Source organism: Heteronotia binoei, chromosome 8, assembly GCF_032191835.1.
Source record: "Heteronotia binoei isolate CCM8104 ecotype False Entrance Well chromosome 8, APGP_CSIRO_Hbin_v1, whole genome shotgun sequence".
Classification (NCBI taxonomy): domain Eukaryota; kingdom Metazoa; phylum Chordata; class Lepidosauria; order Squamata; family Gekkonidae; genus Heteronotia; species Heteronotia binoei.
Genome location: NC_083230.1, coordinates 5,212,533 through 5,225,042, shown reverse-complemented (window position 1 = coordinate 5,225,042; position 12,510 = coordinate 5,212,533). Strand labels below are relative to the sequence as shown.

Here is a 12,510-nt window from a genome sequence, read left to right as displayed (position 1 = left end):
CCACCCTGAACAATTTAGTATCATCCGCAAACTTGGCCACTTCACTGCTTACTCTCCACTCCAAATCATTTATGAACAAGTTAAAGAGCATGGGACCCAGTACCGAGCCCTGCGGCACTCCACTGCTTACCGTCCTCCACTGCGAAGACTGCCCATTTATACTCACTCTCTGCTTCCTATTAATTAGACAGTTTTTGATCCACAAGAGGACCTGTCCTTTTACTCCATGACTCTCGAGCTTACTAAGGAGCCTTTGATGAGGAACTTTATCAAAAGCTTTCTGGAAGTCAAGGTAAACAATATCTATCGCGTCTCCTTTGTCCACATGTTTGTTCACCCCGTCAAAGAAATGTAACAGGTTAGTGAGGCAAGATCTTCCCTTACAGAACCCATGCTGAATCTTCCTCAATAACTCGTGTTCATCAATGTGCCTACTCATTCTGTCCTTGATAATGGTTTCTACCAACTTTCCCGGTATTGAAGTCAGACTGACTGGCCTATAGTTACCCGGATCTCCTCTGGAACCCTTTTTAAAGATGGGGGTGACATTTGCTACCTTCCAGTCCTCAGGAACAGAGGTAGATTTCAATGAAAGTTCACATATTTTTCTCAGGAGATCCACAAGTTCAACTTTGAGTTCTTTCAGAACTCTTGGATGTATGCCATCCGGACCTGTTGACCTCCTCTCTTGTCACCTCAATCTGGCTCAGGTCTTTCAACACCCCTTTCAATAGAAGTGGTTCCGGAGGAGGCAAACACTTCTCATCTTCCACAGTGAAGACAGAGGCAAAAAATTCATTTAGCTTCTGAGCCATTTCCCTATCTTCCTTCAGTAGTCCTTTGACCCCTTGGTCATCCAAGGGCCCCACTGCCTCCCTGGCTGGTTTCCTGCTTCTAATATATTTGAAGAAATTTTTATTGTTGGTCTTTATGTTTTCTGCAATATGCTTTTCATAGTCCCTTTTTGCCTGCCAGATCACAGTCTTGCATTTGATTTGCCATAGCCTGTGTTCCCTTTTATTAATATCACTTGGACTAGCTTTCCACCACTTAAAGGAGTCCTTCTTACCTTTTACAGCTTCCATTACTTTGTTTGTTAACCATGCAGGCCTTCTCTTATACCTGTTTGTACCTTTCCTAACTTGTGATATATATTTTATCTGTGCTTCTAGGATTGAAGTTTTAAATAGCCTCCAAGCTTCCCCAAGGGTTTTGACTGTATTTACCTTTCCTTTCAGTTTCCTCTTCACATGCCTCCGCATCTCAGAGAATTTACTCCTTTTAAAGTTAAACGTGGTTGTGCTGGTCTTTTGGGGCAACTCCCTATTTATACAAATAGTGAAATCAATAACGTTATGGTCACTGCTCCCGAGCGGTGCGATCACTTTTACATCTCTCACCAGGTCTTGGGCAGTACTTAAGACCAAATCCAGGATCACCCCACCCCTAGTAGGTTCTGTGACCATCTGCTCCAAAATCACCTATGACGACACAGTTTTTTCGTCTAGCCACCATCTTTAAGCCTTCCATCTTATAGGTGTCCTCTGTCTTTTGATTTGGTGGGCGATAAACTCCCATAGTTAAATTTCCTTTTGGGCCCTCTATTTCAACCCAAAGCATTTCTAGAAGGGAGTCTAATTCTCTGACCTCAGTCTTACTGGACCGTATGCCCTCTCTGACATAGAGCCACCCCACCTCCAACCCTTCCCTCTCTATCCTTCCGGTATAACTTATATCCAGGAATCACCGTGTCCCACTGATTCTCCTCATTCCACCAAGTTTCTGAAATTCCCACAATGTCTATGTTTTCTCTCAACACTAAATATTCCAACTCACCAGTTTTACTTCGAAGACTTCTAGCATTTGCGCACAAACATCTATAATTTCCTAGGCAAGCTAGGCCCACCACCTTCCTCCTGCTGCCTCGAGACTCTGGCAGGCAGTCCATTCTGTTTGTCACCATCTCAGTGGACAACTCTGTTCCATTACCCGGTAGAAAAGTATCAGCTAACCCTTCATCGCTTTGAGATGAGACTTCCCGAACGAGAGACATTTCATCTCCTGTCGGCTTTCCCCCTAGATTTAGTTTAAAAACTGCTCTGCCACCTTTTTGATTTTAAGCGCCAGCAGCCTGGTAGCCATGTATCAGGCATAACGGTTAAACCATTGAGTCAAACAAGATGGGAAAGTCAGATCAATGATTTGAAACCACTGAGATATCATCGTCAAGCCCCTTACTATTTTCTGTATCTTGTGGCCTGTCTGGCACCTCAAAGCCTCCACTTTTTCCCCATTACTCACAGGTGGGTTGACACGTAGGCCTGGCCAGCTGGCAGGGAGTTGTTTATGGTACTCAATGGTCTGTTGTGTGTGAATACTATACTCCCTAATTCACCAATCCCTTATCTTATAGAGTTCCTGCGAGAAATCCTTTGTAGAAGAATTGTTAGGTTATTTCTGTAACCTGTGACCTTTGGGAGGGGAAGGCCTCAGTGGGTAATAGTTTATGATACTCTTTATATTATGCATGCAGCTTTCTGTACCTCAATTTTTCCAATGACTTGTATTTGGAGCACCTCGAATTCTGCAATAAATGCTTCTATTTGAATTAACAAAGGAGTTCATTATTTGGAATAGCGGGGCTTGACAATTTGGTAATATATATGATGCTTTTATGGAGATCTTCACTGACAAGCAAGGCTTCCAGCTTCAATTCAAGAAGTATTTCCATACTTCTCATATTGAAGCTAAAGGCCTTGCTTGATACAATCTATAACTTTAAGTTTGCAGCGTCCATCATAACATGGTACAACATCCTTTTTGAAATCAATCTTACAAGCAAGCTACAACAAAATGAAGTTGATTTAAATGTAGCTGCAAACAAATTGCAAAAGACCAAGAATTACCTTTTCAGCTGTAGGTTTGATGAGCATTTTCAACAAGTTTTGATAGATGCTGTGGAGAAACGCCATTTTAATCCAGGTTGGAGCTTCATTGGGAGGGAAAACATGAAACTGCGAAGCAGGCTTGGGCCTAGCCTTCCCCTCACTCCCCCCTCCCTTCCAGAGCCAAACCAACAACGCTAGGGGGAAAATCTCCTAGAGAGACAGGAAGTTCTTTTGTTCTCTGCATGTGAGTTAGGAGGAAGAGTTTTCAGTTCTCAGCTGCAGCTCGAAGGAAGAGGTTGCCAGTGTGGAGGCTCCTGCCTGTGCATGCGGCCTATTCAAGAGAAAAGGCCCCCAGGCAGTCAGACCAAGCAAGTCATCCAAAAAGGCAGGGCGTGTTTAGACCAGGGACAGTAGGACGCGTTTAAAACCACATTTTGTTTGTCATGCTGTTTGCTGTACGGGTGCTGTGCTGTGCTAACTTTTTAAATGCAACTGTTTTTGTTTTGTTCTTCTTTTCTTTTCTTTTTCTCTTTTAAATAAATAGATTTTTACTGTTTGGAATGCTGGCAGTCAAACTCTGTACCACATAGATCCCCAACCGCTCTGGACCACGCTGCGTTATAAAGGGGGCCCCGGGGAAGGGGGAAGGCATGCAGTTGGATAAGGTGCCAGTCCTCCAGGGGTGCCCCAAAGAAGTGCTGAGGTCTCTGTGGTACCCAAGTACAGGGTGGCAGAGGACCTTGAGGCCCGGCCTCATAGAAGGAGAGGGGGATTGGGAGTCCTGTTCCTCTCAATCTGAACCCCTAGACTGAGCAGGTGGTGGCAGCGAGCCCAAGGGGCAGGAGGAGAAATAGCTCCCTCCAGAAGTTGGCGACTCCATAGGGAGTAGACGGGACCGGGTCTGAAGGCAGAATCGGGCCGGTTCCGTCACAGATGCTACTGAGATTGCAAAGGAGCTAGAAAACTATCAAACTTTGAGACAGAAAAAGGAGAAAGAAACAGCATTTTCACTATGAGGGCCACGAAGAGGTGCTGCAAGAGCCACAGCAGAAATTCAGACTCAATTTCTAATTTGCTGTCTTAGACGTGGCCATACAATCTATTAAAGAGCTATAACAATATAATTCCCTATTTGGCTTCCTGAATGATATATATAGTTTCAACAAAAAAATTACCTGATGGTGTAATGGTGGGCTGCAGGAATTTGGAAAAATCACTGACACACAATGGAAACAAAGATATTGATGCTGAAGATGTGCTGTGAACTTACAGCAATAGCTTGAAGACTTTCAACATCTGAGCCGCCACAAGGAATACTTTTCTTCATACTGCAACAAAGACTCCTGGATAATGTGCCTAATGCTGCTGTTGATCTAAGGATCCTTCTCACACTTCCAGTGTCACTGACAAGTGGTGAACGCAGTTTCTCAAAGCTCAAACTTATAAAAACAAACATATGCTCAACAGTGCTGCAAAACAGACTACTTGGTTTGGCAACCATATCAATTGAACATGCCAAAGCATCAGCACTTGACCTGAAGGAATTGGTGACTGAATTTGCAAAGGAAAAGGCACGCAAAGTGAAATTTTGATGTGCCCGAAATGGAAATATTCAAGAGAGATAAATTGTAACATTACAATTCACAGGATTATTCAAAATGATTTGTGATTTATGTGCTAAAACTGTTTTCTGTTTGAAAAAGAAAATGAAAGATTGTTGTATTACTAATTCTCACTTTTTTTTTTAAGTTGGTTTCTTTGGTATTTTGTGTGTGTGTGTGCCAACCTCTGGTGGATGGCCTCTACTGGGGCATGGAGGATTTTCAAAGTGGCTGAATAGAGCCTGCCCTCCCAACTTGGTATTTCAAGGAGGTCTCCCATCCAAATACTTGCCAGAGTTGACCCTGCTCAGCTTCTGAGATCTGGCAATATCAGGCTTGCAGCTGGGCTATCCAGGTCAGGGAGCAATTTCAAGTTTTGCGCTTTTCATTTTTCTCACAATTCATCTATTTTTGAAAATTGGTTCTCAGTGTGTGGAGGGGGGCGCAAGTTGTTAGCCTCGCCTAGGGTGCCAAACAGTCTAGGTCCAGCCCTGACAACAACTTACCTTCACTACTGGTAATGAAATAATGTGAGTTGTGCACGTTACTCCAGGAATGAGCTGTAAAGACAAGAGAGAGGAGTGTGACAGGAAATCCCTACAGGATATTTATTTACCATATTTAGAGGCTGCCCTTTCTCACCCAGACTCAGAGGATTACAGTGTAAATTGATAACAGTCCAGAGGAAAACACATCTAATAAGCACAGTGTAAGTCAACAGGATCAGTACTAAGAAATATCAAATCAGCAAAGACTAGGAAATAAAATGGTATCACAACAATTGAAAACAACGAAACAATGTGTAACTGATAATATTGTGTACACAGTGGTATAATTCATACTCTTACCCTCTTTTTAAATAAACCTTCCTGAACACGTCTGTTATAATTATCTTTACAAAAAAGTTCTCCTGAACAACTCTGTTTTACATGATTTGCAAAATGATAAGAGCATGGCACCTTTCCTAACCTTTTTAAGAAAAAGTTACTACCGTGCTGGATCAGGGATCTGCTGTAGATATTTATCTTGCTTCATCTTGATTTAAATAAGGCTTTTGATAAAGTTCCACATATTTTTCTATTTTGCTTGTTTCAAAAGTATTTATTCGATTTTAAAGAACAGGGAAATAAAGAAAAAAGTATAAAATAAATATGAAATAAAGTATAAACATACCTAGAGCGCTCCCCTTTTACAATTACAATTTCAGCGCAGCTCATACAGACAATGCATTTAATTATTACCATAATATTACAAATCCACTCTTCTGACTTTTTAATTTCTCTTAAGCAGAGGTTCTGGGGATTGGTGCCTCACAGCAGGACACGTTCACTGAGGTCGCTCCAGCAAACAGTTCTGAATCGGGTGATTGGATGGCCCCCTTGCCCAAAGGCCCCCCCAGTACATGACTGGACAGGGGGCAGTGAATTGAATGGCAGTTCAGCTCACAGGTCCCCAGTCATCACGAAGCTCCGTCACGCAGGTCGCCATTTTGGACAAGAGGGGACACCCACCTGCTTTTATATTTCCCCTTTCTTGCTGATCTGCATCTCTTCAATCTAAGCCATTTGTTCTTATAAGACTGAACCTTTCAACTTTTATTATGCTTATGGGATCTATATTTTAAAGAGGATAAGCTCCGTTAAGTAGAACAAATTGAAATGGTTGTAGAAGAGGGGGAAAGGGGGTCTTCTCTCCCTTTCCACCCCGATTTCCTCGGCTTTCAAACGCTGACGCTGACTCTATAATGTGACGATGTTTCCTTGTGTTGCCTTTTGTGCTTTTTCTAAGAAGTTAAAGAACTTTTATAAGTTGCTCTTTCCCACTGTGGTTTGCTGTAGATGACAGTCTTATGCATTAAGGGGAAGAAACTGAAATGGCTATTGAAGAGGGGGAGTTCTCCCTCCCTCTTTCCACCTCAATCTTTTCGGCTTTCGAATACTGATGCTGATTCTATAATATGATGAAGTTTCCCTGTGCTGCCTTTTTGTACATTTTTAAAGACGTTTAAGAGCTATTAGAAAGTGGTGAGGGGGTTGTTCTTAGGGTTTACCCGGCTCTTCCCTTGCTGAAGATGGGTTTTTGAGCATTTTTTGTGCACTTGCTGTGCTAATTTCTGACAGTTACATTGTTCTCTACTGAGCTGCTTTTTCCTATTGTGGATTGCTTGGATTACGGTCTCATGCATCTTCTCATCTAAGGGCTAGAAGATCTACAAGATCTGGATATAAGAAATAAAGTCTTATATGACTTAAAGGATCTCTGGTGGTTTCTGGTGGTGCAGTTTGTCAAAAGCTAATGAAGTTTCTTTCTTATGTTAGCTCCCTGTGCAAGCTTTGAAAAGTTACAGTTCTTAGGGTTTCCCCAGCTCCTGAAGATGGGTATTTATATATTTGTTGGACATCTGTGTTAATTTCTAACAGCTAAGAGCTGGATACATTAATCACAGGCTCTCTGCAGCAACCTATAACAACATGGTTATTTGCTGGTGGATATAATTTGGATTGTTTACAATCTAGTACCTGTGAGACAGTTATGACCTAAATATCATTGGATTGAGTACGAAATTGTTGATTGTGATACTACACAAACTTGTACATGAAACTGTAATCTAAGCGACTTTTTAGTATTGTGGATAACACTTCCTTTCAAAAGGTTAAAAAATATTACAATAAAATATCCTGTGATTCTTGTAATTTGAAGCATTTTCAGCTTTGCCAAAGTTTTCCTGTGTATTAAATTGCTGATTGTCATCATAATGAACAAAAGAGGTACCATGCCATCTCCAAATGTCCAATATGGCCCTGCCAAACTGACTGCAAAATACTTGCAGGAAGATATTAAAGACTTGCAATTGACATTGATGAAGGCTATGTCAGATCTTAAGCTTCTTAAGAGAATAGGAAGTACCCTATACTTGGCTCACTTCAAAAGGTCTCATCTTTACATATGAAGGAAAGAGGCATAGAATTACTTCTATTCATAAACCCGAACACTTTATGGAAAAATATGCTGGAAAAGAGAAGAAAAGTAAAGAGGAGGAAGGAGAACAAGACGAGGAAGAAACAAGCAGTCAATCAGAGTCAGGAGAGGAAAAGGATCAAAACCAGGAACAAATTGGCTGTGAGGTATAAGGATAAGAAGGGTAGTAATAAGAAGCCATCATAATGACCAAACAACAAATTAAAATATTCTCTCTGAATGTAAACCGTCTTAATTCCCCAATCAAGGTAAAGAAAACTTTTCTCTACCTATCCAAATTCAAAGCTGACATACTTTGTCTACAAGAGATGTGCATAATTCAAAAGGATCAAGGTTTAGTGCAAAATAAAAAATTGGGAATATCCTTTTTTGCCTCAGACCCTACACAGAAAAAAAGAGGAGTGGTCTGCTACATTAAAGTTAAGTGCAATCCTCAACCTATATTTGCCTCACAAGATGGCCAAATATTATTTTTGGAACTAAATTTTAAAAGGGAGAAAGGTCTTCCTGGTGAATATATAAGCTCCTAATGACCATCAAGAAAGTCTACACCACAAGATATTAGATCTGGATTATGAAGAATACTGTGCAATAGGTGATTTTAATGCTATCTTTAACAAAAAATTTAGATGGAAAGGTCACTCCACAAACAAAATCCAGAGGAATGATGCTCCCCATTCACTTTCTGAAATTAGCAGATAAGTTGAACCTTGTAGGTGCCTGGAGAACAAGATTTCCTACATCAAGGGACTATACCTATTTTTCTCATAAACATCAGTCTTGGTCCAGAATTGGTATGTGCTGGTTGTCAACAGATTTAATGAGAGACCTGGACCTGACAGACATTCATCCAAGAGTGGCATCAGATCATAATATGTTAACTATTGCCTTGAAAGATGCAAGGAGGAAAGGAATGTGGAGTCTAAACACACTGCTTTTGAAAGATAAAGACTTTATCCAGGAAGCAAAAAAAGAACTCAAATTCTTCTTTGAACAAAATATGAATCAGGAAGTAACTATGCAAATGGTGTGGGATATGAGTACGGCTTTTTTTAGAGGACTAGTTATCAGGTATGCAGCTAGACGCAAGAAAGTTAGACAAAACCAAACTAAAGATTTAAATCTGAAATTGCGGAAAGTGGAAGAACTCAAACAGTCTTTTAGAGAAGAATTACAAACTAACATTAAATTCCTGCATCAGCTCAACCTTTTACTGATGGAAGAAGTAGAAAAGAAACTAAAATTTGCCAAACAGAACTATTTTGATAATGCTAACAAACCAGGTAGATGGCTAGCCTACAAACTGAAAAAGGATCGGGCAAAAAGAACCATCCTAGCCCTTAGAGGAACCGATAACATAGAAAGATTTACAAATAAGGAAATGGCAAAGATAATCGAGACCCATTATAAAACTCTTTATAAAGGTTTAAAATTAAATTGGGAGGGACGGTGGCTCAGTGGCAGAAGATCCGAGGTTCAATCCCTGGCATCTCCAAAAAAGGGTCCAGGCAAATAGGTGTGAAAAACCTCAGCTTGAGACCCTGGAGAGCCGCTGCCAGTCTGAGAAGATGATACTGACTTTGATGGACCGAGGGTCTAATTCAGTATAAGGCAGCTTCATATACTCATATGTTCATATGTAAACAAAGAAGCGATTGAAAACTATCTTGCCCATCACAGCCCTAAACCTTTCACTGAAGAACGTAAAATCTTAAATGAAGCTATAGGTTTACAGAAGGATGGTATAACACCAGGTCCAGATGATCTACAGCAGAATACTATAAAACCATTGAAGACAATTTGAATCTTCCATATAAACTCTTGCTAGATAAAATAGGAAAGAAGCCACTATTTCGTTGATCCTAAAAGAAGCAAGTGATTTAAAAGAGGTTAGAAATTATAGACCAATCTCTTTGCTAAATGTTGATTATAAGATCTTCACATTTATATTAGCTCAACACTTAAAGAAAGTTCTTCCAGACCAAACAGGCTTTCTTCCTAGAAGACATTGGAGCAACAATGTGAGAATAATATGCAATATTTTAGTATTATGAAGCCCACCCTGACAAGCAGTTGGCACTAATCTTCCTAGATGCAGAAAAGGCCTTTGACAACCTTAATTGTGGAAAAAGTTGAGAAATTGCTTTTGTATTTTGCTTTTCATATATGTAATTCCATTTTGTATTTTAACTCTTGTGATCATTTTCCTTTCAGATTCCTTTCTTAAACAATGAGCTAGGTGCCAACCAGGTTTATTTGCATACTCAAAAAGCTTTTGTTTTATAAAATTCAATTTCTTCCGCATATCTTCAGTCTGTAACAAGACTAGTTGGGTTCTAAATTGCTTAATCTCCATTATTATCTGCTTTTTAAAAGACTGTTTATGTTGAGCTTCCAAAATTTGAATTTTCTCCATTAATTTCACTATTTTCTCCAACTTCTCATTTTTCGTTCTAGAGGTAATAGCTATTAAATTCCTTCTCATAAAAGCTTTACTTGCTTCCAAAACTGTCATCAACTCCTTGATCATATTTAGTGTGAAAAATTCTCTTAATTCCTTTTTACATTTATGTTAAAATGTCCTTGTGCCGCAAAATGTTATCGTTCATCCTCCAACTTCTCTTATTGGTTTCACCCTGTGCCAGGCTACTAGCAAAGGGTTATGGTCTGCGAAACTCCTTGGTTGTATCTCAGCCTTTTGTAAATTCATCAGTAATGTTTTGGAAATTCAACACATATCTATTCTAGAATACATTTGATGTTGAGCAAAGAAGATAGAGTCTTTAGCAGTTGGATACAAAACTCTCCATGCATCAATTAAATGAAGCATATCTATATAGCTAAAAACATTTTTAGGTAATATACCTATTTTCCTTCTCTTATCTTTTTTAGGGTCCATTACTCCATTCATGTTCCTGATGTTCACAATTTCTCCTTCTTGGAAGTCCAATAGAGTTCCATTATTCGGAGCATAGAGAGGAATTAAAGTGAGAATTTTGCCTTCAGGGGTTCTTACATTCAACATAATATATCTTCCATCTATGTCAGGTATTTCTTGTATGACATTAAGTTGCTGATTCAATATATAAATAACTACCCCTCTTTTCCTTAGTAGCTGAGCAGAAACTTTCCCCACTTTCTTGCTCTGAAGAAGATGCGCATGATCTGTATTTATACGTGTTTCCTTTATACAAATAATATCTGTCTTTTGCTTCTTAAGGAGATTGAATGTTTTAGATTCTCTCTGCTTGTATAAGATAAAATCTCTCATTTTCTAATGAGTAACTTTGACCAAAATATCTCAAGGTTTTTTATATTTGGCTGAAATATTGGAGTTTATATATTTGCTTGATATTTGGAAAATCACTTTCAGTCTTAAAATTAGCCTGAAGTAGTCTACAGAAGCTCTCTTCTAAATCAATCTTGCAAAACTCTTTTAGGATTGATCTGAAACGCAGGTTACAGATTCAGTCTCTAATATTTCAATTTCCTGCTTAGCCAGCTTCAATTGTTAGTCTGTAGCCTCTTGCTTTTGTTCCAGATACATTGAGCTTTCAAAGTATCAATTTCAAGTGAATTACTATGAACTTTATCCTGTATCTCTGATAATCCAGTTGTTTTTTATTTTATCATAGGTAAACTTCCCCTCATGCTTAATTCGTTGCTGAGTTCTCTGTTCAGACTCTTTAATCTGAGCTGTAATTGTGTCACAGCTGGGGCCGGGTCAGGCAAAGTCCAGGGGCAGTCCGAGGTCTGTAGCCAGTAAGCAGGAGGGTCCGAGGCGCCAAATCCGAATCACTGTACAAGTATCGCAGGTCCGAGGTCCAGAAGCCGAGGTCAGGGAGTCCAGAAGTCACAAGCCAAAGTCAGGGAGTCCAGAAACCAAAGTCAAGCCGGAGTGGATGCTAGAACGTCAGGGAGATGACTAGTTGCTTCCACAAAGCCTCCTCCCAAAGCCTACAGCTATATAGCCCTCTGCTGGCTGTTGCCCATTTGGGCTAATTGCTGGCTCAGGGAGGCAGCCAGGATCCTGTTGCAACTCAAGCATCCTTGCTCTTAGAAGGGCCAGAATCCTCTCAAAACTCAGGGCTCAGGGAGCGTCTTGCTTGTGAGCGTGCTGCCCTCCTCCGATCCCTGAGGTCCTGACGGAGGCGGTCACGCACACGCGCCACCCGAGAGGGCGAGGCAGGGGGGCTGGGATCTTCTCCAGCAGGAGGCAGGGGCACTGGTGCAGGTGGCAGGGGCACAGTTTCTTCTGCCGGCTCAACTTCCTCTGCAGGGTCCCCAGCACCCATGACAAATTGTTTCTGTTTGGGCATGTATAATTTCTTGTATTTTAACCATATATTCTGGAGTATCTAATTCTTCTTCTACTTGTTCTTGTTTCTTTTCCTCTTTATATCTAAGGGACATTTTTGTGACCTTCCAGATAATCTCTCTGTTTATCAGATATAGTCCTCTCATATAAGAATTATACCATATACAAGAACTATACCCTATACTCTGCTGTATTCGCAACCAAATAAGCAACAAAGTGAATTAGACTCTTCCTGAGAACAAAGCAGGTATGTTATAAAAATGCTTTCATAACAGCCAACATGGCGGCTAGATGACACAGTTGTGATTATGTAGTTATTTTGTTATATCATTCCACAAATAGTTTTAGGTGCTTTAAAACTTTCAGCTTTTTCTCTTCTGATCACTTGCCACTTCTCAGCTTTAATTAGTGTTTGTTCCAGCATCCAATTATATCAGTTTTTAAAATGTTTACAAATGGTTGAAGATTTCAAAAGGAGAGAAACAATCTTGCAAGCACTGTTAGTATTGTCATCACCAGGGGTATCAAACATCTGGCCTGGAGGCTGAATCAGGCCCCCAAGCAACTGGCTGTCATCTGCTTCCTTCTCTCTGCTCTGCCCTTGTTTTGCAAAGCTTGCTCAATCACACAGAGCAAATAGAGCAACAGAGCAAAACCTCTATTTTCTCTATTGGCTGAGGCTCCTCACTTGGGGAGGAAAGGGGGAGAAAGAGCTTGCTTTGCT

At 40.3% G+C, this 12,510-nt stretch overlaps 1 protein-coding gene across 1 annotated transcript in view; it reads right to left on the bottom strand.

The window, feature by feature from the left end:
- Positions 1–12,510, bottom strand: part of GSAP (gamma-secretase activating protein) — a 113,486-nt gene that overhangs the window by 46,439 nt on the left and 54,537 nt on the right. The window contains 1 exon segment of the mRNA XM_060246070.1: positions 4,996–5,049. Coding sequence (XP_060102053.1) covers positions 4,996–5,049 — 54 coding nt within the window.